Here is a 24,474-nt window from a genome sequence, read left to right as displayed (position 1 = left end):
GGCACCACGGGACCCGCGCGCTAAACGGGGCTCCGGGGATGGACGCGTCTGGGCCTCGCCGCCTGGCCCGCACTCACGACCCGAGCGGACTCCCTCTCCGAGCAATCAACAAGCCCTTGCACCCCCAAACCTAGGCCTCTAGTGGTCGGTAGGGGAGCCGGCCGCAGCCCGAGGCCTTCGGATCCGGAGGGAAACCCGTGGCGCGTCTTCGAGGTGGGAGGGGAGGGCCGCGGGTCCGAGGAGAAGGTGGCCCCGAGCATAGCCGCTTCCTCCGCGCCTCGCCCCGCCCCGCCCCGCCGGCCCGAGTCCTCCGCACCCCATAGGCAGAGGCGACCCTCCCCGCCTCCCCGCCCGCTCGGCGCTCGCCCCGCCTCGGCTCACTTTAAAAGTTTCCTCGGGCCGGGACGCGCGTAGAGAGCCATGGCCATCTACATCGGGATGCTGCGCCTCGCAAGGCTGTGCGCCAGGAGCCCCGGGGTGCTGGGGACCCGCGCCGTCCTCGCCCGGGGTTGGCAGGAAACGAGATTGCAGGGCGTCCGCCCCCTCAGGTACGCGGGCCCGGGAAGGAGGGGACGGCCCTGGCCCCCCGGGGAGGGAGTTTGGGGGGGCTCCTGCAGAGCTTCCCTGGGGGCCGATCCCACTCTGGCTGGCAGGCTGGCGGCTGCCGCACCTCTGGATGGCCCGCTCTGGGGAGCAGGTACCCCGCACCCAGCACCTAGGCAACAGGAAATGCTGGCCTGGCTCGAGCAGACTGGGGAATGCAGCTGGTGGCTGGCAGTGACCTTGCGCTGACTCTGAGTTCTGGTCCAGGACTCTTGGTTCTTTCCATGCATGAGCACACGGAAGGCCAGGAGCATGGGCCTTCAGCGGTCTAGCCTGAGAAAGAGGGGCAGGGGCAAGACTCTGTCTTCAGAACACTTTCTCTGAGCTGGACCCCCTTTCATGAAGGGATAAACGTGGGGATCTTTGGCCTGTCTTGCCAGGCGGCTAAGCTCAGTGGTGTCCCTTCTCCTCGTTAGGTGCTGAGGAACACTGCTTTTGTGCCTTGCTACCTGCTGGGCCTGTTTCCTTGTCCTCAGTGCAAAAGGTGGGATGAGGGCTGGCAGGTGCCCATTCCCCCGGAGCTTTGCTGCTTCTCTAGCAGTAAGGTTGCAAGCGTGAACGTGTGTTGGTTGCTTAAGCAGAGCTGGGCGCCCACCGATGCTATCAGTGGTGGTTATCTTCAGCACCCAGACTGGGGAGGCCTGGGCACCACTGAGCATGCCCTGCCCCCCAGATGGGCCGGCCACTAAGTCAGGGGCGAAAAGCAAGGAGAACAAAAGGGGATCTCCTCTGAGAGAACTATTTGGTTAGCAAAAAGAAGGTGGTTGGGGGGGTGGGGATTGGAAGGAGAAGCAAATTCCTCTTTTGGCTAAAACTCCAAGATCACAACGTTTTGAACTTGCTGGTTCCTGATAACTAGAAAGCATGCAGTGCTTTAAGACGGCTATGTGTAGTTTTCTGGGAAAGCCCGGGGTCTCAAGGCTGGTCAGTAGATGGGTTTGTGATGAAGACATCTGGGTTTTGGGACACCTGGGTGGCTCAGTCTGTTAAGTGTCTGCCTTCAGCTCAGGTCATGATCCCAGGGTCCTGGGATCAAGTCCCACATCAGGCTCCTTGCTCAGCAGGGAACCTGCTTCTCCCTCCCCCTGCTTGTGCCCCAGAGCGCTCTCTCTCTGACAAATAAATAAATAAAATCTTTAAAAAAAAAATAAAGAAAAGCTGGGTTTTCTCACCATGCCTCCCTAGGCAGGTTCCACCATCGATACTCCTAGCCTCCAAGCCCCACCTCTGGACTCTTCAGTGAGTGCCCTCTTACAGTGTGAGGACCCCAAGGAAAGTTACTCCTAAAAGCAGACATGTTTCACGATGCTAAATCAGGCCACTTCTGGTCACATAGCAGTGCTCCTGACCTTTGACATTTTTGTGTATAAACTGCAGAACCCTTGCCTGGTACAGGCCTACAGTCTCAGGGTATAGGCACCAGGCCTCAGAGAACTTCTGTCTCTGCAGCAGGAGGAGATCCATTTGTCCAGAGAGAGAAGGTTTCCTGAGCATTTGGCCTAATTCCTTCCCATCCCTCCCCTGTGCTTGAACCTTTTTCTACTGCACTTGAACCCTTTTCTACTGACTGTGGTGATTTGGCCTGATTTCACTCCCTCTCTCCCCTTCGGAAACCCTCCAGAGTCTCAAGCAGTCAACAGACATTCCTGAGGACATATGTCATGTCAAGATCCTGGTGGGTGCTTTGGGTATAGAAGCCAAGGAACCCAGCCTTCCAGATGCTTGCAGCCTAGTGGGGGAAAAGATAAGTCAGGTGATCACTACTCAGTGTTCTAAGTGTAATGGTATAGAAAGCTCCTGGACTTCTGCTCTCTGCTTTTTCTGATCTAGGCACACACAAAGCCTGCTTTTCTGCTGCCCAACCCCCACCCCACCCCCACCCCAGGTCTATTACTTATCAGATTCTCAGTTTTTCCTGTTGGGAAAGAGCAAGAACTTTGAAGCCAGACTGCCTTGGGTTACAGCCCTGGCTTCTCCACCTACCCACTGTGTGACCTTGAGTGCGTGACCTAACCTCTGACCCTGGTGAGTTTGCCATTAATGCTACCTATTTGCTGGATGGACAAAGTCTTGCTCTGCTCAGCCTTTCCTTTGGGGCTGGTCTGATCCCTGAGACCTTCAGATGGCATCTGGGTAGGAATTCCAACTGATTTAAAAGTAGGGGGCACGTGGCTGGCTCAGTCAGTTAACCGCCCTGATTCTTGATTTTGCCTCAGGTCATAATCCCAGGATCCTGGGATGAGTGCAACATCTGGTTCCTTGTGCAGCAGGGAACCTGCTTCTCCCTCTGCCTAGTGCTCCCCCTACTTGTGCTCTCTTTCTCTCTTTCTCTCTCTGGCAAATAAATAAATAAATCTTTAAAAAAAAAAAAAAGTAGGAGAAAATTCCCTTTTCAGTGGCTTCTCTCTTGCCCCTGGTTCTTCCTTCTGTCCAGCTGCCGCGATGGTAGCCTCCGCTCAGCCACAAGTCCAGACCTTGGATCTGCCAGACAAACCGCTCTCCATCAAAGTTGGGGTTGTTCAGAGCCTTTTCCCCCAGAAGGAAAGAAGTTCGTACTGTTCTCCAGATCTCGTGAACCACCGGCTCCTTTCCCTTGTCCACATTTCCCCTTTTCCCAAGGAAATGGATGGGCTAGTCTGGGGCTTCAGGGAGCCTGGGGGGTAAGATTCCTTGATGAACTTGAGATGAGCAGACTTCCTCCAAACCTCTGAAGCTGGCCTGGGGCTGCCTCCCAGTTGCATCTGGGGCTTTGGGAGCACTTGGCGCTGAGAAAGACCTAGAACATTGGCTTAAGGCTTTCATAATTAAGAATGATGCTCAGGGGCGCCTGGGTGGCACAGCGGTTAAGCGTCTGCCTTCAGTTCAGGGCGCAATCCCGGCGTTATGGGATCGAACCCCACATCAGGCCCCTCTGCTATGAGCCTGCTTCTTCCTCTCCCACTCCCCCTGCTTGTGCTCCCTCTCTTGCTGGCTGTCTCTCTGTCAAATAAATAAATAAATAAATAAATAAATAAATAAAAAGAATGATGCTCAGAGCTGGGGCTCCAGTGATTCCGCGCTGATGGTAGTTCAGAGGGGTAAGTGAACTTCGTGGACTACCCTCTAGGGGAATGGCTGTAATCAGGTCGGACCACTACTGGAAACTATAAAATGCTATCCCTATGTGAGGGGATTGTATTAAGCCCAGAAGCATTTTGGTTGGAAACTATAATAGTTACAAAAAATAGACTCTTCCCATGATTCCCCAAAGATGATTAACAAGTGGTCTGGTAATGATATCTCTACACGTTACACTGGGGATCCTCTAGCCTCAATGTAACAATAGAAAATAAACTACAGACTTAAGACGTTGTAACCAGCAAATGGTACGTATCAATTTGGTTACTGTTTCCTGCCTCTCGTGCGGTAGATGGCACTCTGGTCTGGAGGCTTCAGAGGGGGTATAAAGAAGAATGACTTTGTTTTCACTGAGTTCTTCGCCTTAAAGGGATCTATGGGGAAGACCGTAGACCCCTGATACGAGGCAGAAAGGGTGCTGTTCCTTGGAGGATGGCAATTAAACCAGGGAAGAATCCGATTGGTGGGAATGGGACTGGGAAAGCCTTGTGGATGAGGCTGGAGTTTGAAGCTGATCCCTCTGATGATAGGGCTGTAGTTTGAAGTATGAAGCCCATGTCCTTGCATGAAATTTTACCTGTGCTTGAATTTTTTTGAATCCTGGGTATCAAGCCCTCTCAGCCTCCCCCATATTCTTTAATTTTTAAAAAATATTTTATTTACTTATTTGAGAGAGAGAGAGCATGAGCAGGGGAAGGGGCAGAGGGAGAGGGAGAAGCGGTCTGCCCGCTGAGCAGGGAGCCCAACACGGGGGGGGGCTCCATCCCAGGACCTTAGGATCATGACCTGAGCTGAAGGCAGCCGCTTAACGGACTGAGCCACCCAGGTGTCCCCACATTCTTTACTTTATTCAATCTATAGGCAGAAATGTTGAAGCCAGTCAGATCCGGGTTCAAATGAACCATTTTAGCTGGTAGCTTTGGGACTAAGCTTTTTCATATGTAAATAATATTGTTTGAGAGTTAAATAAGGTCACATTAAGAAAATTTTCAACTCACAGCCTGGTGCTAAAGAGATCTTCAACCCATTGCAGCGATGAACTATTTTACAGGTAGTCCTTGGTAATAATGGGCTTGTGCATTCCTACAGTGACCTCGAGGCCCACGGTTTAGGAACTTGGAGACTAGGAGGGAGACAGTTCTGGCAGGGTAATTGCCTACACCAAGCTGGGCTGCTCGGGGTATGTAACATGCCTGCGCTCACTTTTTTTTTTTTTTTTTTTTTTTTTTTTTTTGGCTTATGATATGTTGAGCAAACCAAAGTACAAGATGTAATTTCGTTCCTTGAATAGGACTTGCTAGGGGAGTGTCTTAATAAATGACAGGTACCAATCATTCTGCCAGGTGCCTCGCCCTTCAGAAATAAACAAGCTGTGTTTCCAGCTTACGAATGCTGTTTTGTGAACCTTGTTGGTGCGTGTGTGTTTCTCACTGTGCGAATTAGATGACAGGGGAGCGAGTTCCAGACCTACCACTTCCAATTCAGAGTGGCTTTAGGCAAGTCACTCAATCTCTCTGCACGATGGCTTGTTGGTAAAATAGGCCACTTAGGAAAGAAGCACTCTACATTTCTGTAGACATTCTGTGATTCCTAAGGAGGCTGGGCTTTGGGCCTGATCCCCTAATTCAGGAACACTGTGGTTGAAGGACGAAGCCTTCCTACTCACGTGAAGTCTCACTTGTGCTAGAACCCTTGTCAACTCCTCCCACCCTCCTGACGCTCTGTGATTCTCTCTAGTTCTCCAAGTGAACAGAAACCATTGAGGGTTTTGTCTCTGGAAAGCTAAGGTCATAAGCTAACCCCCTGGGTACCTTAGTGATCCCACCAAGAAGCAAGTGTTTTGAATCAGCACCCCCCCTCCTGTGTGCATTCCCCGGGGACTCCCTACAAGTGACCCAAGGGAAGACCCTCGGCGTGAATGCCTTGCAACCCCAGAAACTTCAGGCTTCCAGAAATGGCTTCTTGAGTTTGGTAGACTCCAATAATAATTTCCTGCATCCTTTCTCCACATATGCACAAACACACTCGTGGTTTTATTCGAGATTCTAAAATATAGGATAAGTTACTCACATCTTTACTGGCACTCGTACCACTCAGGAGTTGTCTGTAGTCCCTAATAGGCTGTAGACTCCTTCAGGAAGGTTACGTTGGTTTACGAATCTATATACTCAACACCCCAAGATCTAGAATCTGCCCATCATTCTCAACCAGTGCTTTTCAATAGATCATAGTGTGAGCCACACAGGTAATTTCAAGTTTTCTAGTATCCGTATTAACAAGGGAATAAAAAGTAGGTGACATTAATTTTAATGATACGTTTTCTTTTAGTATAGTCAAAATATCATTTTAGCATATAACAAATCTTTTTTAAAATGATGAATGAAATGTTTTACATTCTTTTTTTTTTTTTAATAGTCTTCCAAATTGGGTGTGTATTTAAAACTCACAACACCTTCATGAAAACTATCCACATTTCAAGTGTCCCCCAGCCACACTTGACTAGCGGTTACCGGACAGACAGCACAGGTCTAGAAACTTCTCTCATGCCCATTTCCAGTCAATTTCCTTCCCTAACCAGAGGCTACCGCTGTTTTGATTTCTAATCTCCATAGGTTAATTTTACCTCTTCTTGAATCTTAGAGTATATACTCTCGTGTCTGGCTTCTTTTGCTCAAAAACCAATGGGTCTTTTTGGGAGGAGGGACCTGTTAACCTTGACAAAAATTCATGAAAGTGTGTGTATTATGCATTGAACAGTTTAGCTTTCCTTGATAACTCTGGGGAAAAGGACGTGATCTCATCTGCCCAATACTTTACCTCTTGGGTGTGATGACAGAAAGGCATGCTGAGAAGTGGGGACCCAGATGTATCAAGAGTTAGCAGTCCCCAATATTAGATAATCTAAGGACTTTTTTTTAAGCTAACCTTTTAATTTTGAGATCATTAAACATTCACATGCAGTTGTAAGAAATAATGCAAACAAATCCCATAGACCTTTCATCTAGTTTCCCCGAAGGGTAACCTCTTGCAAAATTAGTACAGAATCACAATCAGGATCATGACATTGATACAGTCAAGATACAGAACATTTCCACCTCCACAACAGTCCTTCTCAATTTTCTGTTTTATGACTACACTTAATTCTTTCTCACCTCCAGCTCCTGCTTACCCTCTGGCAATCTTCCATGATTTTGTAATTTCAAGATATTATGTAGACAGAGTCAATACCTTTCAGGATTGGTTTTTTTACTCTGCCTAATTCTCTGAAGATTCATCCAGGTTTCTTTGTATGTCAACAGTTCCTTTGTTATTATTGCTAACTAGTATTCTTTGATATGGATGTACAGTTGGCTTACTCACTGGAAGATATTTGGAATATTTCCAGTTTTTTCATATAAGGCTGCTATAAGCATTTGTGTACAGATTTTTGTGTGAACATAAGCCTTCATTTCTCTGGGAACAGAATTCTTTACTTGGGATCAATGCCCCCAAGGTGCAATTGCTGGCTCATATGGTAGTTGCCTGTTTAGCTTTTAAAAGAACTGCCTGTTTTCCAGGATGACTGTACCATTTTACGGTCCCACCAACAATGTATAAGTCATCAGCCTCCTCGCCAGCATTTGGTATTGTCACTATTTTTTATTTTCGCCATTCTGATAGATATGGAGTGATATGGTGGTTTTCGTATGAATTGCCCTAATGGCGAATGAGGTCGAATATCTTTCCAGGTACTTGTTTGCCGTCTTTGGTGAAATGTATCTTCATGTCTTTTGCCCATTTTGTAGTTGGATTGTTTGGGTTCTTTTAACTGTTGACTTTTCAGAGTTCTTTATGTATTCTGAGTACTAGTCCTTTGTTAGATATGTGGTTTGCAAATATTTTCTCCCACTCTGTGCCTCGTCTCTTCACACTCTTAAGAGGGTTGTACGCAGAGCAAAAAGTTTTAATTTTTATGGGGTCCGGTTATCAATTTTACAGACCACATTTGTGATGTCAAGTCTAAAAACTTTTTGCCTAGCCCTAGATCCTGAAGATTTTCTTCCATTTTTTCCCCTCAATATTTTGTAATTTTACGTTTTACACGCAAGACTGATCTATTTTGAGGTTTGTTTTTTTTTTTTCCTAAGAGACTTAAATCAAAATTCCTTTTTTTCTGACAACCTTTTTTTTAACATCGGTCATTCTGTGCCATCAATTAAGAAAATGACCATCGTTTGGGTTTTGCTTGTCATACAACACCTTCATTTTCTTGAACAATAGCCGTATGTTGTCGCTGGTATAAATGTGTCACCAATCTATGCCGGTACCTAAAAGTTATAACTTTATTTCAGGACAGACAGCTCTTACAGGTTCCAAGTTGTCCCCTCCTGCCCAAGCATTAGCCATCTCTACTCCCATGTCAAGTGCCACTCCCAGGTCACCCAGCAGCCTAGTGTCTTTGTACAACTTAGGGAGAGGAGAGGATGCAGCCCCGCGGGGCGTGCATAAGTAAGTGGTCCGGGGCTGGAAGAATGGTGTGTCGGATAGTGACGGTGTGAATCTTGGTGTGGAAGGGGGGTGAAAGGGGAGAACCTGTCTCTCCTCCACCACGAATTAGGAGATGCACTGGCCCATGTAGCTGCAACTGTGTCTCATACAAGCGGGAAGGTGTGGACTGAGGACAGAGGCTTGCCTGTGCGTATAGCACGTGAACTTCAGAGACAGACTGGGATCTTTCTCATCGCATGTGTTTTGGTCTTGCCCTGGCCCTTCCCATGACGGGACCAGTGCATCTCCCTCTGTCCATGCCAGGAAGTTGCTCCATCTTTTGGAAGTTTTAGATGCCCTTCCTGGAAGTTCACCCACCCTTTTGTGTTTTCCTTCTTAAATATTTCATATAGGAAAAAAAAACAACCATAATCCCATGCTAAAGTAACAAACACGTAGGTACCCACCACTCCAGATTCACATAGAGCCATACTTGTTACAGAAAATTGCAAATAAAAGAAATAAAACAATATGGATCAAGTTCAATCCTTTTTATAGCCATCCTGCAACCCGCCTGTCACTGAGAGCCAATGTCATAAATTGAATGCGTGTCGTGTCCGAGTGCGTTTTTTTGTGTTTTTCATATGTCTCCAATCCATAAACAGTGTATTTGATCATTTGGAAAGCACTTCAAATCACGCCAATCAAGTAATAAGTGCTTTCAGTTTTCCTATTTTTTTTGTTCCCATAAACAATACTTAGGCTTTTATAATCTCAGCACAAGTCGCGCTGGATGCCTTTCCTTTTTTCTCTCAACAGTATGTTTTAAAGATCTATTTACACGGACACTGTAGATCTGGATTATTCCTTTTCCATAATATAACTATGTCTCCAGCAGAGCAATTGCTGTGTTAAACGGTTGACATGTCCAGCTTTCCTGGAAATTGCCCTGGAGAGGATGTGCCGCTGTGACCACCAGTAGCAACCGAGAGTCCCATGTCCCCACGACCTCACAAATGCTTAGTGTTGCCGAACGAACATTGGAACATTTGCTCCTCTGCTAGGGGCCAAAGCGTATCTCGCTGTGGGCTGAATGGACATGTCTCTGATTAGCCGTGAGACTGGGCTCTTTTGAAATGTCTTCTGTGAATTTTCTGTGCATATTCTTTGCCTGTTTCTTAGGTTAGATTACTTGTCCTTATTGATTCCTGAGTTTGTTTGCTTTAAATACAAGCTGAATGCTAATCCTTGGTCTCTCACATATCAAATGAAATCTTAAACCCAGGCAGCTGCTTTCCTTTTCGTTTTGTTGATGATTTATGTTTTCCTTAGGGCCCGGGGACCAGCCCGGCATCAGATGCCTGTAGCGGGGGGAGGGGCAGAGGCCAGTCCATGACTTGGAACAAAAACAGGCTATTGCTTTCAATTTCAGTTCTAAAGCCTTCTTGCTGGTGGCCGACGTGGCACTTTGCCCAGGGGAGCAGTGGTCTGCCCCAGCGTGGGGGGTGTTCCCGCAGTTCCCTGGAGCCCTCCTATCTAGTTACCCTCTCTGCTTGGTGGCTTCTGAAAGGATTAAGAGCCACCCAGCAAGGGCAGGATCCACCTGCAAGAAAGCCTCTTGTCCCTGTGCCAAGCCCCTCCTCCCAGAAGGTAATTTGTAACAGGAGGCAAAAGAGTTTCTTCCCCAACTAGACTCCGCAAACGTGTTTGCTTACGTGTCCTGATTGTGCCTCCCTCCCTTGACTCCTCCAGGGCCCAGCTCTGCCCCCGTCAGGACTGTGTGATCTTGGTGCCCATGGTGGCCTCTAGCCCAGACTTGTAGTTGCCAGCCCTGGAATGTCCAGAATGCCACTGGAGCTCCTCAAACCAGCCAGCCCCTGTATTCTGTCTAGGTCCTCCTGCGAAGCCAGGCTAGACTGGAAAGGACCAGCACTGGGGCACAAGGCTTTCCAGCCTGGTGTCATCAGGGAACTGGCTAGGCAGTTACGGGGCCAAGCCAGGTCGTTGGCACCAGGATGAGGGAGCTGGAACATGAGAACGGGACAGTGAGATCAGAGACAGTGAAGGTGAATCAGTTTCCACAAGTAAATCATGAAAAAGGACCAGCGTGTGCTGGAGGTCTGGGAGGTGGGGGCAAAGTGGGGATATTTCTCCATACACCTGTGACACTCAGAGGGCCTCCGGTTTGCGGCCCCACACCCTATAGAGACCCGAGGGGAGACTGGAAGGACTGCAGTTTAAAGAACAATACACATAGAAAGGGGTCTGGGGTGCCACCCCCCAGATTTGGAACTGTAAGAAAATAAGCCTCTTTCTTCTTCATTCATAAAAAAAGAATAGGGCTCAGTCGGTTGGGCATCTGCCGTCAGCTCAGGTCATGATCTCAGGGTCCTGGGATTGAGCCCTGCAGGGGGCTCCCTGCTCAGTGGGGAGCCTGCTTCTCTCCTGCCTGCCACTCCCCCTGCTTGTGCTCGCTCTATCTCTGCCAAATAAATAATAACATATTAATATAAATAAATAAATAAATAAATAAATAAATAAATAAAATAAAAAAGAACAATCCTTGGAGCGCCTGGGTGGCACAGCGGTTAAGCGTCTGCCTTCGGCTCAGGGCGTGATCCCGGCGTTATGGGATCGAGCCCCACATCAGGCTCCTCTGCTATGAGCCTGCTTCTTCCTCTCCCACCTCCCCCTGCTTGTGTACCCTCTCTCGCTGGCTGTCTCTATCTCTGTCAAATAAATAAATAAAATCTTAAAAAAAAAAAAACAAACAATCCTTGTACTGATGATCCAAGACTAATGATTTTAGAACACACTTGTGTGTTTAAGCTGCGAGGCTCTACAGAGATTCCCTTTGTATTGTATGGAGGCCTTGGAAGTCCTGGGTTTGAATCCCAGCTTGGCTCCTCATTGGCATTTCTTTGAGCTTCTTCCCATATGAAAGTGGGTATGTGTCTTGGTCAGGGAGTGGCTATTAAGATCACAAGAGATCCTACAAACGGAGTGTTTAGGAGAGAACTGGCGTGGGGACACATCAGTAAATGTCAGGTCACATTATTCTGAAATGCGCTGTTTCACCTAAAATGTATTAGACGTTTTTCATCTCATTAACTATAAAGAGTATCTTCATTTTTTTTTAATGGCATAGGGTTCCTTTGTACAAATGCCCTGTATTTACTTACCTAATCACTTACTTATAGAAATAAAGTGTTTTTCTCAATTCTTTGCTAAGCAGCAATTAATGTCCTTATTCATACCTATAGGCATTCGTTTGTTTTTTTCGTTCGTTGCTTGTTTTTTTGTTGCTTGTTTCTTAGGATAGAATGGCTGGCCAAAGGATATGCATATTCAGATGTTGATAGCTATTACTAAATCAGAAGGGATCCAGATTTGGCGGTTCTGAAGCTTATATAATCTGGGGTGCCGTCACTATTTAAAAAAAAGACAAAATTACAAAAAACCAAATTTAATGCAAATGGGGTATTAATATGAGAAAAGAATTTGCCACGTATGAATTGCTGGGTCCTTGAAGATTCAGGTCCTTTTTCTTATGAGATTTCTTTAGGCAGTTTAGCAGAAATGCTGACATATAAATGCTTCTTTTTTTTTTTTTTAAAGATTTTATTTTTTTATTTATTCGACAGAGAGAGAGACAGCCAGCGAGAGAGGGAACACAAGCAGGGGGAGTGGGAGAGGAAGAAGCAGGCTCACAGCAGAAGAGCCTGATGTGGGGCTCGATCCCACAACACTGGGACCACGCCCTGAGCTGAAGGCAGAGGCCCAACCGCTGTGCCACCCAGGCACCCCCATATAAATGCTTCTTGATTGGCAATCAGCTTCCCTCTTTAATTCCCAGGAAGTCCCAGCTCGAGGGGGCGGGGAGGGGTCCTGGAACATAAGCAGTATGATGGCTTCTGTCCTTACTGCCCTTTAAAAATCTGGTGCCAATTTACCCGCTGGCCCATTTCTTCATATCCTTGCCAACGTTCTCTATTATCAATCATTCTTGTTTTCATGTCGGCATTAATAGTCATGTTATTAATCTTCTCTAGTTAGGGAGCTTTAGTTGGGCAATATTGAGGGCAGCGTTACGATCCATGGCTCTCTGCTGAGTACCCCCCGCTCTTTATCCTGGGGTAAGCTCACGTACCGGCTGTTCAGAGCTGAGGATACCACAGACTGACTCCTGTGGCAGGGGTGAACTCTCATTCAGCTGGAACAGCTCTCCAGGGTGGCCTCGGTGTCCTCTTTGCCAAGAATACCTGTCTTGTGGAATTGTGACATCGGACTTCGCTTCCTCTAGAAAGACAGCAATCTTTGGTTTAGACAGATGATTACTGATGTGTTGTGTCTTGCCCTGTAATGACTTCTCATGTATTACAGAATCAGGCAGATTGAATGACTTTGAATAGATAGGTGATTTTTGAAATAACAGCTTTTTTGGGCCCAGTGGTATAATAATCCAGATGAATGCCCGCAAAGATGGAATTTGGAATACCGGCTGCTAAGGGGCCAGAGAGTAGGTCTGTCCCTCCATACCCACCCTTTCTCTCTCTGCAAATACACACACGTGGCACACACACACATAAACACACACACACACACGACACACACATGCCACACCACACCATACATACCCCACCATTCACACCACACACACACCACGTGCCACATACACACCCCACACACCATACACACTCCACACTAGACACACACACACACTCATACCACATACCCCATAGCTTTTTGTTACCACTTCAAATTAAGTTGCAGTCTTTATAATATCACCATTTTCCACCTTTGCTGGTCTCTTGGGAAACAGATGCCTCACGGTGGTTCTGCTCTGATTTGTGACATGACATTGTTTCCTATGCTAGCGTGCCACGCATCGTCCTTCTTCCTTGAGTGCATGGCAGATTTGTGTTTCATGTGTCAAGGCCCCTCGGTCTGTTTTCGTGGAAAGCTCTGTGTGACGCAGTGATGAGGCCACGTTAATCCACTTGTATTGCAGAATCTTGAACCCGTTGCTTAACCTCTCCCTCAGTTTTCTCCACTTGCAAGACAAGGGCGAAAGCTCTTGGGAGGATTTCCCAGAGGAAACCAGCGTGACAGCCTTGCAAGGCGTGGTGTCACCGTGCTCTTTCTGCCTTCAGGTCACACACCCTGGGGGAGATTTACCTGGTCTCTGTCGCTGCCCTTCCCCACTGACAGTGCCCACCTTTTTCAGAAATCAGAATCACCACACTCCCCACTGTCTTTAAAAATCTCTCCAGGGGACGCCTGGGTGGCTCAGTCATTAAGCGGCTGCCTTGGGCTCAGGGCGTGATCCCAGGGTTCTGGGATCGAGCCCCGCATTGGGCTCCTCTGCTGGGAGCCTGCTTCTTCCTCTCCCACTCCCCCTGTTTGTGTGCCCCCCTCTCTCTCTGGCTGTCTCTCTCTCTGTCAAATAAATAAATAAAATCTTTTAAAAAAATCTCTCCAGACATTCCCTTTTTTCTTTTTAAAGATTTTATTCATTCATTTGAGAGAGAGAGAGGGAAGGAGAGCATGCACAAGCAGGGGGAGAGGCGGAGGGAGAAGCAGGCTCCCTGCTGAGCTGGGAGCTCGATGTGGGCTTGACCGGAGGCTCAAGGTGGGGCTCAAGGTAGGGCTTAAGGTGGGCTGGATCCCAGGACCTGGAGGTCATGCTCTGAGCCGAAGGCACCCATGCGCCCCTCTATGGACATTCCTAGAAATGACATTGCAAAGCAGATAGTTATCTGGTGGTTCTGGTCTCCTGCCAGAGCAGCATTCCAGTTGGGGGTGCCTTCTGGACCACAGCCTTGCCCCCAGTAAGCCATATTCTCAACGACAAGCAATGTGCCGTGAGCCGCCCTGTGCTCCTGAACCCGGAGAGTGCATATCTGTATATGAGACAGGTTGGTTGGGTCAAAAGTCCCAGTGTACCACGAATTGTACAGACGACACATACGCTGCTTTCCCACCTGCTGGCATTCTCGGAAAGGAAAATCCTGCTGCATTCAGAAAGGAGATTCTTGCTTTGAGTAATTTCTAGGACAGAGATCACCAACGGATGAGTCCACTAGGCTTGCCCAGCATTAGTTATCAATGGAGGGATGGATCTTGCCCAGAAGTGACACGTGCTGCTTTGATTGTTGTGACGAAGTGGCAGAGAGAGGCCACAATCGGTCACTAAATTTAGTTTATGAATTGAGTAGAGCAACACTAGCTTAAGCCGTGGGAGAGTTTTCTATTAAACTCTGTACTGAAGTATCCCATGGGTTCAGAAAAGGACACGTGGGTTAAGTGCTTCCTTGGTGAAGTTTTGGTGAACTGTACCCACCATATAACCAGCACCGGGTTGGCCACTCTTTTGATTTCCAAACAGCATAGATTACTTTTGCCTGTTTTGTATGTAGAAATGGAATCCGAAAGTATATACCTTTTTCTATCTGGCTTCTTCAATTTTTTTTTTAATCGGTTTCATTCATATTGTCGGGTAGAGTCACAGTTCATTTGCTCTTGTTACATATAACACGGCAGATAGTAAATCACCATGTATTTATCTGTTCTACTGTGGATGGGTTGGGTGGTTTCCATATTGGAGATAACACAAAAAGCCTCATACCTGTCTTTGGTGAGCTCTTGCCTGAATTCTGTTGGATATATAGTTAGGAGTGGAATTATCCTCGTTTTTTTTTTTAAGATTTTATTTATTTATGTGACAGAGAGAGAGCCAGCAAGAGAGGGAACACAAGCAGGGGGAATGGGAGAGGAAGAAGCAGGCTCCCAGCCGAGGAGCCCGATGTGGGACTCGATCCCGGGATCATGCCCTGAGCCGAAGGCAGATGCTTAACGACTGTGCTACCCAGGTGCCCCTATCCGCGTTGTTTTTTAAACACAATTCAGTAGTTTTTAGCGCAGTATGGATATGTGCAGTCATCACATTTTAGAACAGAGTCAATTTTAGAACATTTTCTCACCTCAAAGAGAAACCCCATACCCTTAGCTATCACTTCTGTATCCTTCCCTCCCCTCAGCCCTAAGCAATCACAGAATCGACTTTCTGTCTCCAAAGATTTGCCTATTCTCAGTATTTCCTATGCATGGAATTTTACCATATGTGGCTTTCTGTGTCTGCCTTCTTTTGCTTATAATATTTTCAAGGTTCATCCGTGTTGTAGTGGGTATAATGCTTCATTTCCTTTTTATGGCCAGATATATTCCATTGTATGGATATGCCACGTTTTGTTTATCTACTCATCCTTGGCTGGAACCATTGGGTTGTTTCCATCTTTGGGTCTTTTGTGGATAATACGGCTATGAATATATATATATATATATATATATATATATATGTATGTATGTATATGTCTGCATTTGAGTACCTGCTTTCAATTTTTTGGGTCGACACCTAGGAACAGAATTGCTGGATCATATGGTTACTGTTTTTGGAGAATCACCAAACTGGTTTCCACATTGGCTGTGCCATTTTACATCCCCACCAGCAATGCCCAAAGTTTCCAGTTTCTCCACATGCTTACCAGCACTTGTTATTTTGGGTTTTTTTGATTCTAGCCTTCTGAGTGCGTGTAATATGTGGCTTTCATTTACATTTCATGGGCTCATTGACCATATATCTTCTTTGGAAAAACGTCTATTCAAGTGCTCATTCATTCGTTAATTGGGTCGTTATGCACAATATTTGTAATTCACTTGTTTGGTCATTCCACTGAACACCTCTTACCTTCCAGGCACCGTGAGGCACTGGGTTTAAAACCGTGAACAGATTAGTTGCCAACAACAAAAGGTCAAGAGAATTAAAAAAAAAAGTCCTCATTTCCTGACAGCAGATGTGGAGCTGAATTCTCGAGTGCCAGCTCTCTGAGGGCACCTTTAGGTGGGGCTTCGTCTCCAGTTCATGGCTCCCACCTGGCTGATTTCTGTGTTTTATGACACCCAACCCAAGTAGCTGAAGGACTCACTAAATATCGACAGTAGTCGCTCCTTCTCCATGGGGGCTACGTTCCGAGAACCCCCATGGATGCAAAAACCACAGCTAGTACCGAAGCCTGTATATACCAAGCTTTTTCTGTCCATACACACCGATGATAGTTTAATTTATAAATTAGGCACATAAGAGATCAACAACAATAGAATAATTATAACAATATACTATAATAAAAATTAGGTGAATGTGGTCTCTCTCTCTCTCCAAATATCTTATTCTCCTATACTCACCCTTCTGTGATGACGTGAGATGATAAAATGCCTACGTGATGAGGTGAAGCGAGTGAATGACGTCAGCATGTGACGCAGCGTTAGGCTACTGTCGACCATCTGACCGTATGTTGGAAGGAGGCTCCTTGCTTAACCCTGGGTAACTGCAGATGAGAGGAGGACTTTTGGACTTTAGTTCTTTGAGTTGGCAGCCATAGGGACTGCTGGCTCTCTTCCAACTCCTTAAGCTTCCCACCCAAATGAAGAAAAAATAATAACAAATGAAAACCACAACTTGCCCTCAAAGCAAATCTCTTTTGTCTTTTTCAGCATTAGATGGAATGTCTGCCACCTTCTTTAAGAACAGAAAAAGCAGCCGCTCCCTCTTTTTGCCAAGGCCTCCGGGGTGTGTTTGAGGAAGGAGGGAAGTAGACTGAACTCTGTTTGCACTTGGGGTTTCGAAACGATGGGTGGTTCTTAGTTTATGAGCAAAGTGCATTCATCCGAGTCTCTAGGTCTCTTAAGTCCTTGGAGGAGCCGCCTGCGTCCACTTGAGTCCTGCCCTGCCCCAATCCCTGTTTCTTGACATCAATTAGTAAACAATTGTGGAAAAAATAAAATGGAGATTAGACAATCTGGGGGATACATCCAAAGACTAAAGAACAGAATTGCCCACCCACTTCTTTCTCCCTGATTTGTGTGTGTGGGGGTAGGGGGGATTCCTCCGTTCTAGATCCAGCTCCTACCAGCCCGAGCAGCCCACTTGGCTCTTTGCAGTCCATTCTCTTTACCCGGAGAACAGGAATTCATGCTTCCCACCTGCACTTTTTAGGATGTGCTTAGTGTTTGTCCGAGAAACCCACTCTCACCGTGGCTTCAAGGAGATGGGAGTTTCTTTTGCTGGGAGACGGCCAGCCCGTGGCAGCTCGGTACGCCCCGCTGTCGAGCTCCAGCCTCTTCATGGGCTCTGCAGTGTCCGAGCTCACCAGGTGGCCCAAGACAGCTGCCATTCTCTTCCCGTTGCAGATGACATTCCAGCCCGTGAAGGACAGAGAGAAGATGTGCCTTCCCAGTAAGGGAACTTGCACACAGTACCTCTCTGTAGATCTCCCTGGCCAGACCACCTGCGAGGGAAGTTGGGAATGTGGTCTGGAGTCCACGTGGCCATGGCCCTCTGAATACCCCGAGGGTGGTTTATTAAGGACAAGGGTCTCCTGGGGGCCTCTGTCGCAGCACCTATCAGAGCTGCCTTGAAGATAAGGGATGTAACACACGTGACAATTGCAATGCATTTCTTTTCTGTTTTGTTTTGGGTTTGTTTTTGTTTTGTTTTGTTTTTAGGTTTTGGGGGGGTTGTTTTGTTTTGTTCTTTGTTTTTTGTTTTTGCACATAAATCAATCTGTTGACTTACCAACTAGAATTTCCAGGAGGCTACTGTCTCGTTTGAAATCCACGGTGAATGAATAGAAACCCAGGTTCCAAACAAAATAAGACCCCTGGTCACTGGGAGAATAAGAGGAAGCCTGTTGTCAGGCTCTGTTGACAACAAAACCATTAAGGTGGCTGAGATTGGCCCTTTGCTGCCTCCTGATTGTGATGCTGGGCTACGGGAGGCCGCCTGCCAGGTCTTCGAGGGCGCTGGTCATCCACCGAATGTGAAAAATGTAGGTATATTACGATGTGCCAGTTGTAAGCACATAAAAGCAAATTTATCTTTGTTTTTTGCTCATTTATTAGATTCCACGTATAAGTGAAATCATGCAATATTTGTCTCTCTGTGTGTAGCTTATTTCACTTCGCGTAACGCCCTCCAGCTTCATCCTTATTGTTACAACTGGAATTCGGCTTTTTTTCTCCCATCAAATGGGCTTAAATTTAAAGAGGGAATGGGGGCGCCTGGATGGCTCAGTCCTTAAGCGTCTGCCTTAGGCTCAGGTCATGATCCCAGGGTCCTGGGATCAAGCCCCGCATCAGGCTCCTCCGTGGGAAGCCTGCTTCTCCCTCTCCCACTCCCCCTGCTTGTGTTTCCTCTCTCGCTGGCTGTCTGTCTGTCAAATAAATAAATAAAAATCTTTTTAAATAAATAAATAAATAAAGAGGGAACGTATTGGCTTTGGGTCATGAAAAGTCCAGAGGAAGGTAGACATCCCATGTGGCTGGGCCTAGGGATTCAAAGGCTTACGACGAAGTCTGTGGCTGTGTCTTCCTGTCTCTGTCTCTCTCTCCCTACTTAATCCTGTGTTCACTTTGTTCTTAAGCAGGTTCTCTCCACATGCTTGTTCTTGCAACCATCACTTTGGCAAACCCCAAGAAAAAGAGCGTGCTTGTTTCCCAGTGGGCAACAATGAACGCCCTCGACTGCATGCCTGTGAGGTAGGGCTTTGGGGTATGCCATCCCTTTTGAGGGGTGTCATAGTGACCACTGGGAATCCGCTCGACAATTCTTCAGGTTTGTCAGCCTGTGGATGATAGGGTGTGGGGCCTCATAGGACCTTAGACCCCTGCTGTCTGTCTGGGCTGTTTTCTGCCCCAGCTCATCTGCAGGAACCACGTGACCTAGGTGGCTCACTACAACCCTCTAAAAAGATTAACCAGGTCGGGGCACCTGGGTGGCTCAGTCAGTTAAGTGCCCAACTCTTGATCTCAGCTCAGGTCTTGATCTCAGGGTCATGAGTTCAAGCTCCACACTGGGCTCCACCCCAGGTGTGAAACCTATTAAAAAAAAAAAAAAAAAAAAGAGGGACGCCTGGGTGGCTCAGTCGGTTAAGCGTCTGCCTTCAGCTCAGGTCATGATCCCAGGGTCCTGGGATTAGAGGTCCGCGTCAGGCTTCTTGCTGAGCAGGGAGCCTGCTTCTCCCTCTACCTGCCACTCCTCCTGCTTGTGCTCACTCTTTCTCTCTGACAAATTAAAAAAAAAAAAAAGATTTAAAAAAAAGAAGAAAGAAAAGATTAAGCAGGTCATTTAGATAATACCCCTTTCACTCAAGAATAACCAGTGGATCCAGCCCTCAAGCTCTTCATAGGCGGAGAAGCTGAGGCCTAGAGAAGAGAAACCCTGTGTCTTTACTTGGATTCCCCCGTAGATGGTTGTAGTGCTAGGAAGCAGAAGTGAAGAGAAAAAGACTGGAAGAGAAGCTCGAATAGAGTGTGTTAGGGAAGTCACAGCCAGGGCAGCAAGGGCTTTACCCACCAGGACCTCTGAGAAGGTACACGCCTCCCAGCTCTGTCCAGCTGCAGAAGGGGGNAGAGTGTGTTAGGGAAGTCACAGCCAGGGCAGCAAGGGCTTTACCCACCAGGACCTCTGAGAAGGTACAGACACCTCCCAGCTCTGTCCAGCTGCAGAAGGGGGGAATCAAAGCCCCCCAAGCAGACAGAATCCCAAGGAACTGTCCCAGTAGCAGAAACCACAGATGCTCCCGTGGAGGTGACATGGGACACCAAAGGTGTCTGCAGCATTGCCCACCCAGCCAGCAGCATACCCGGGGTGAGACTTCAGACCCCCCACCCAGTCCCCGATCCCAGCCTGGTGCTCACCCACTGCCCACAGANTAAAAAAAAAAAAAAAAAAAAAAAAGAAGGGGGGAATCAAAGCCCCCCAAGCAGACAGAATCCCAAGGAACTGTCCCAGTAGCAGAAACCACAGATGCTCCCGTGGAGGTGACATGGGACACCAAAGGTGTCTGCGGCATTGCCCACCCAGCCAGCAGCATACCCGGGGTGAGACCTCAGACCCCCCACCCGGTCCCCGATCCCAGCCTGGTGCTCACCCACTGCCCACAGAGCTGCAGCGGGTGTTCCCACTGTGGGACTCATCCTTGTCTCCCTGGTGCGCAGCGGCAGCCAGTCCCAGCAGCCTCCCCATCAGCCTGCCTCATGACCCGCCCTCCTGCAAGATGGCAGTGGGCTCCTCGCCCATTTACGGGGAACCCAGCTTTGCTCCCCTCTGCCCTGCATACCTTGTTCTTCCCTGAAGTTCTCCCCCACAAGACCCAAGCAGTCAATCCACGGAAGATACACATGGTCTTTCTAGCACGGCAGCTGAAGCACTGAACGGTCAGCATCGGCCCTCAGGCCTGGTACCACTCGCTCTCCATGAGAGAACAGGGTCTGACACCTGCTGCACNNCGCACCCCCCCCCCCCCCCCCCCGCCGAGGACTCAGCAGAAGCCCAGCCCAGGCCTCAGCAGAAGCCCGGCCCCCGTCACCTGGGGGGGCCAGCAAGCACGTGCAGGCCTAAGCTGACTGTGTGATACTTTTCCTTCTGGGGGCCTTTTCTGTTTTTGTTTTAAAAATAATTAATAGGGTTTTTTTGTTTGTTTGTTTTTGGGCGGGTTGAGTAGTTTGAGAGTTACAGAATAACTGAGCCTTTCTATTGGGTCCTGGCTCCTGGGGCAGGGGCCGGGGCATGCAGTTTCCGAAGCAGCCCCTCCCATGTTGTACCTCCCCGCCGGGTGCCAGCCCGGGCTGCCAGAGAGGCCCGGCCCGGCGCAATGGAGCCCATCTCCACACAACCCTGTCTCCCCACAGTTCCAGAGAGGCGGATAACACCGTCCCCCTGCCCATTGGCGGCCTCAGCTACGTCCAGGGCCTCACAAAACATAGTCTTATCCACAAGACCGTGGGGCAATGCCTGGAAGGCACAGCACAGAGGGTCCCCGACAGAGAGGCCTTGGTCGTCCCCCAGGAAAACATCCGGTTGACATTTGCCCAGCTCAAGGAGGAGGTGCGTCCTGATCTTGAACCCTCGAAGTGGGCAGGGGCTAGCCCCCAGGCCGCGCTGGCTGGCTGGGTGGAGCTGCAGGGCCGAAGCTGGCTGGGGGGCAGGGGGCTGGGGCTGCCTGAGGACCCCAGGGGATGGCAGGAGCAGGGGACAGGGCTGAGGCAGAAGGGGCCACCTGCACCTGATGTCATCTGCACCGCTCCCTCCGGGGATGCGTGCTAGCTATACGTAGCCCCAGGCCCACTGAGGCCGGGGAATCTGCCTGCCCCTCATTCCCAGAGGGTTCTGATGGGAACCCCTGGGCCAAGGGCTGAGGTGGGAGTCACGGGCCCCTTCCTGCTCGCCCGCAGCTCACCCCTCGTGCCCTGTGTGTTTACACCAGGTGGACAAAGCTGCTTCTGGGCTCCTGAGTATCGGTCTCGGCAAGGGCGACCGGCTGGGCATGTGGGGCCCCAACTCCTACGCGTGGGTGCTCATGCAGCTCGCCACCGCTCAGGCGGGCATCATTCTGGTGAGCAGGGGCTCGGGTGACACAGCCGGGTGTGTCGGGGGTGCCTCATTCCGGGGGAGACCCCAGCTCCTTGGCCCCCAAACCACCGGAGGGTAGTGCTTTCTTCTGAAGCCCACCCAGGAGGCCTGGAAGTGTAGGGCACTACCTCTGACTACATAGTGTTTCTGGGCTTCCTGAGAATGGAGGGGCAGCGAGAGGGACTGGGTCGAGCCAAGACACTGACTGACATCCCCTCGCTGTCTCCACTAGGTGTCCGTGAACCCCGCCTATCAGGCTATGGAGCTGGAGTATGCCCTCAAGAAGGTAGGACCTGCTCCTAGGGGAGGGGCCCGGCCGGCACCGCCAGAGGGTTGATGGGGGGGGAGTGGGGGGGCATGTGCAGGTGGGGGACACCCAGAGTCTGTCTTTCCTTGGGTCTGTGTGCGTGGGAGGAGAGGGTGGTTGGTCAGGCCCGAGGCTGGTGCGGGTGCTGAAATGGCACGTGTGCCTGGAGCTCCCTGCTGACCGTGCCGGGGGGCGGTCTCCACCTCCACAGGTGGGCTGCAAGGCCCTGGTTTTCCCCAAGCAATTTAAGAGCCAGCAGTACTACAACATTTTGAAGCAGATCTGTCCAGAGCTGGAGAAGGCCCAGCCAGGGGCCTTGAAGAGTCAGAGGTGAGGGTGTCCCACCTTGGGAAGGGTGCATGGTGTAGCCCCCTGGCCCCCGCACCCCCAGGGATGAGGCTTATGTCTCCCTAGGCTCTGACTCTCGCTGCCCTCCCTACCCCCAGGCTCCCAGACCTGACCACGCTTATCTCAGTGGACCACCCGCTGCCGGGGACCCTGCTCCTGGATGAGGTGGTGGCCACCGGAAGCAAAAAGCAGCATCTGGCCCAGCTCCGGTACACCCAGCAGTTCCTGTCCTGCCATGACCCCGTCAACATCCAGTTCACCTCGGTAGGGTGGAGGTCTCCAGGCCCCAAGCCCAGGCTGGCATGCTACCCCTGTCCACCCCTGTGACTCTTGTCCGAGACTGAGGAGATGACCAAGGAGGTCCGGAGTGTAGACACTCTCCTCCTGGGGCCGGCCCTAGCTGTCCTTTCTGCCCTGGTAAACACTGGCCCCTGGGGTCCTTGTCACATGCCTCCCTCCCCTGGTCTCCTCATCCTCGGCATAGTGGCAGCCGCCCTGGGCCGCCACAGGCCAGAGCTGATAGGTCTGCCTCCTCATTTAGCAGATGAGGAAACTGAGGCCCAGAGTGGGAATCTGTGGGTGGGCCACAGAGTCCTCTGAGCCATTTGACGGGTGGCATAAGGACAGACACCTTATCTTCCACATCTCTGGACCCTAGCACCCGGCACCGTGCGGGCACCTGCTAAAGCTTTGTGAGCACGTATTCAAGGAACGAGTGGATCCGGGGCAACGGTCCCCATCTCCTGACGCCCTGTTCCGAGGCTCTCCCACACAGGGCCCAGAGCGGGGAAGGAGATGGGAAGCAGGAGGCCAAGCATCACCTGTTTGTCTTATCAGGGGACCACAGGCAACCCCAAGGGGGCCACCCTCTCCCACTACAACATTGTCAACAACTCCAACCTGATAGGGGATCGGCTGAGGTTGCGCCTGAAGGTGAGGGGGCTAGCCGAGCCCCTGCAGCCTGGGGGGGGGGCTCCCCCTGCTGGTTGGACAAACTGGCTCCTAGGGCTTCGGGCTCCAGGATAGAACTGGCTCCCCGCCTCCATCTCCAGATGCCGGAGGAGTTGCGGATGGTCCTGCCCAGCCCCTTGTACCACTGCCTGGGCTCTGTAGCGGGCACGATGGTGTGCTTGATATATGGTGCCACCCTCATTCTGGCTTCTCCGACCTTTGATGGCAAGAAGGCTCTGGAGGCCATCAGCAAAGAGAGGTGGGCATCCATGGGCAGCCCCCCAGCAGCTGATGAGACCCTCCTATTCCTCAGTCCTGCGCCCTGATTCCTTTCCAAGATGTCTCCTCCCTTCAGCCCAGAGAAATGGAGACCAGGGGCAGTGGGGGACTCCCAGGGGAGGACCAGTTCCTGCCTCCAAAGAGCTTCTCCTTCCTGTTCCCCACATATGCAGCCTTGGCCCTTACGGCAGGTTCAGGGTGGGATGGGTGAGAGGAGGGAGTTCCCTTCCCCTTCCAAGTCTGATTTTGAGACTCCCCCCACCTTACACAGAGGCTCCTTCGTGTATGGCACCCCCACAATGTTCGTGGACATTCTGAACCAGCCAGACTTCTCCAGTTATGACATCTCGGCCATGCGTGGAGGTGGGGTAGGGCCAAGGGTGGCCAGGCTAGGATGGGCCTGGTGAGCTAGATATGTGCCCAGTCTTTTATTTAGGGGACAACAAGACCACTGTAGAAAAGTGGGTGGGAGGGAGGCAAATCCTCAGTGTCTCTGGACATCAGCCCGAGGCCAGCTGCCAGGGGTAGGAGTAAGTCCAGGGTCAAGGGTGAGAGGGGAATGTTCTTCTCTAGAAGGAGCTGTAGGTGAAGGGGGTCCACCGGGCCTGGAGAAGCGGGGAGCTGTGTCAGTCCTCTCTCTGATTCAGGTGTGATTGCTGGGTCCCCTGCACCCCCAGAGCTGATCCGAGCCATCATTGACAAACTGAACATGAAGGAGCTGGTGGTGAGTGGAAGGAGGCTGGGCTGGGGCTGTGGGCAGGGGGCAGGCCAGGCTGGGGTGAGAACAGACTGGTGGGTGTGGGGATGAGCTCAGGCCAAATCTCCAAGGAAGACTGTCTCAGCTGGCCCACATTCCAGAAAGCAGATGTGAGAAAGTCTGACCTCATGGCAGCTGGCAAATCACAGAAATAGGTGATGGGGGTGGGGGAGGTGG

At 49.8% G+C, this 24,474-nt stretch overlaps 1 protein-coding gene across 5 annotated transcripts in view; it reads left to right on the top strand.

The window, feature by feature from the left end:
- The first annotated feature begins 346 nt into the window (after nt 1–346).
- ACSF2 (acyl-CoA synthetase family member 2) overlaps nt 347–24,474 on the top strand; it is a 33,750-nt gene continuing 9,622 nt past the window's right edge. Inside the window, exons 1-12 of one of the 5 annotated variants that reach the window (XM_034641501.1) lie at nt 418–548; nt 17,826–18,071; nt 18,669–18,780; nt 20,935–21,130; nt 21,510–21,638; nt 21,888–21,941; nt 22,174–22,292; nt 22,409–22,574; nt 23,148–23,243; nt 23,363–23,520; nt 23,812–23,903; nt 24,188–24,264. In XM_034641501.1, coding sequence (XP_034497392.1) covers nt 18,680–18,780; nt 20,935–21,130; nt 21,510–21,638; nt 21,888–21,941; nt 22,174–22,292; nt 22,409–22,574; nt 23,148–23,243; nt 23,363–23,520; nt 23,812–23,903; nt 24,188–24,264 — 1,188 coding nt within the window. In that variant the 5' untranslated portion in view covers nt 418–548; nt 17,826–18,071; nt 18,669–18,679. Of the gene's footprint in view, nt 549–17,825; nt 18,072–18,533; nt 18,781–20,934; nt 21,131–21,509; nt 21,639–21,887; nt 21,942–22,173; nt 22,293–22,408; nt 22,575–23,147; nt 23,244–23,362; nt 23,521–23,811; nt 23,904–24,187; nt 24,265–24,474 lie in introns of those variants that run through there. The other 4 variants (XM_011230449.3, XM_034641500.1, XM_034641503.1 and 1 more) reach the window with 4 other exon arrangements.

This window comes from Ailuropoda melanoleuca, chromosome 13, assembly GCF_002007445.2.
Source record: "Ailuropoda melanoleuca isolate Jingjing chromosome 13, ASM200744v2, whole genome shotgun sequence".
NCBI classification, from domain to species: domain Eukaryota; kingdom Metazoa; phylum Chordata; class Mammalia; order Carnivora; family Ursidae; genus Ailuropoda; species Ailuropoda melanoleuca.
Note: the sequence above shows the minus strand (reverse complement) of the source record. Positions and strands in the feature narration are given on the sequence as shown.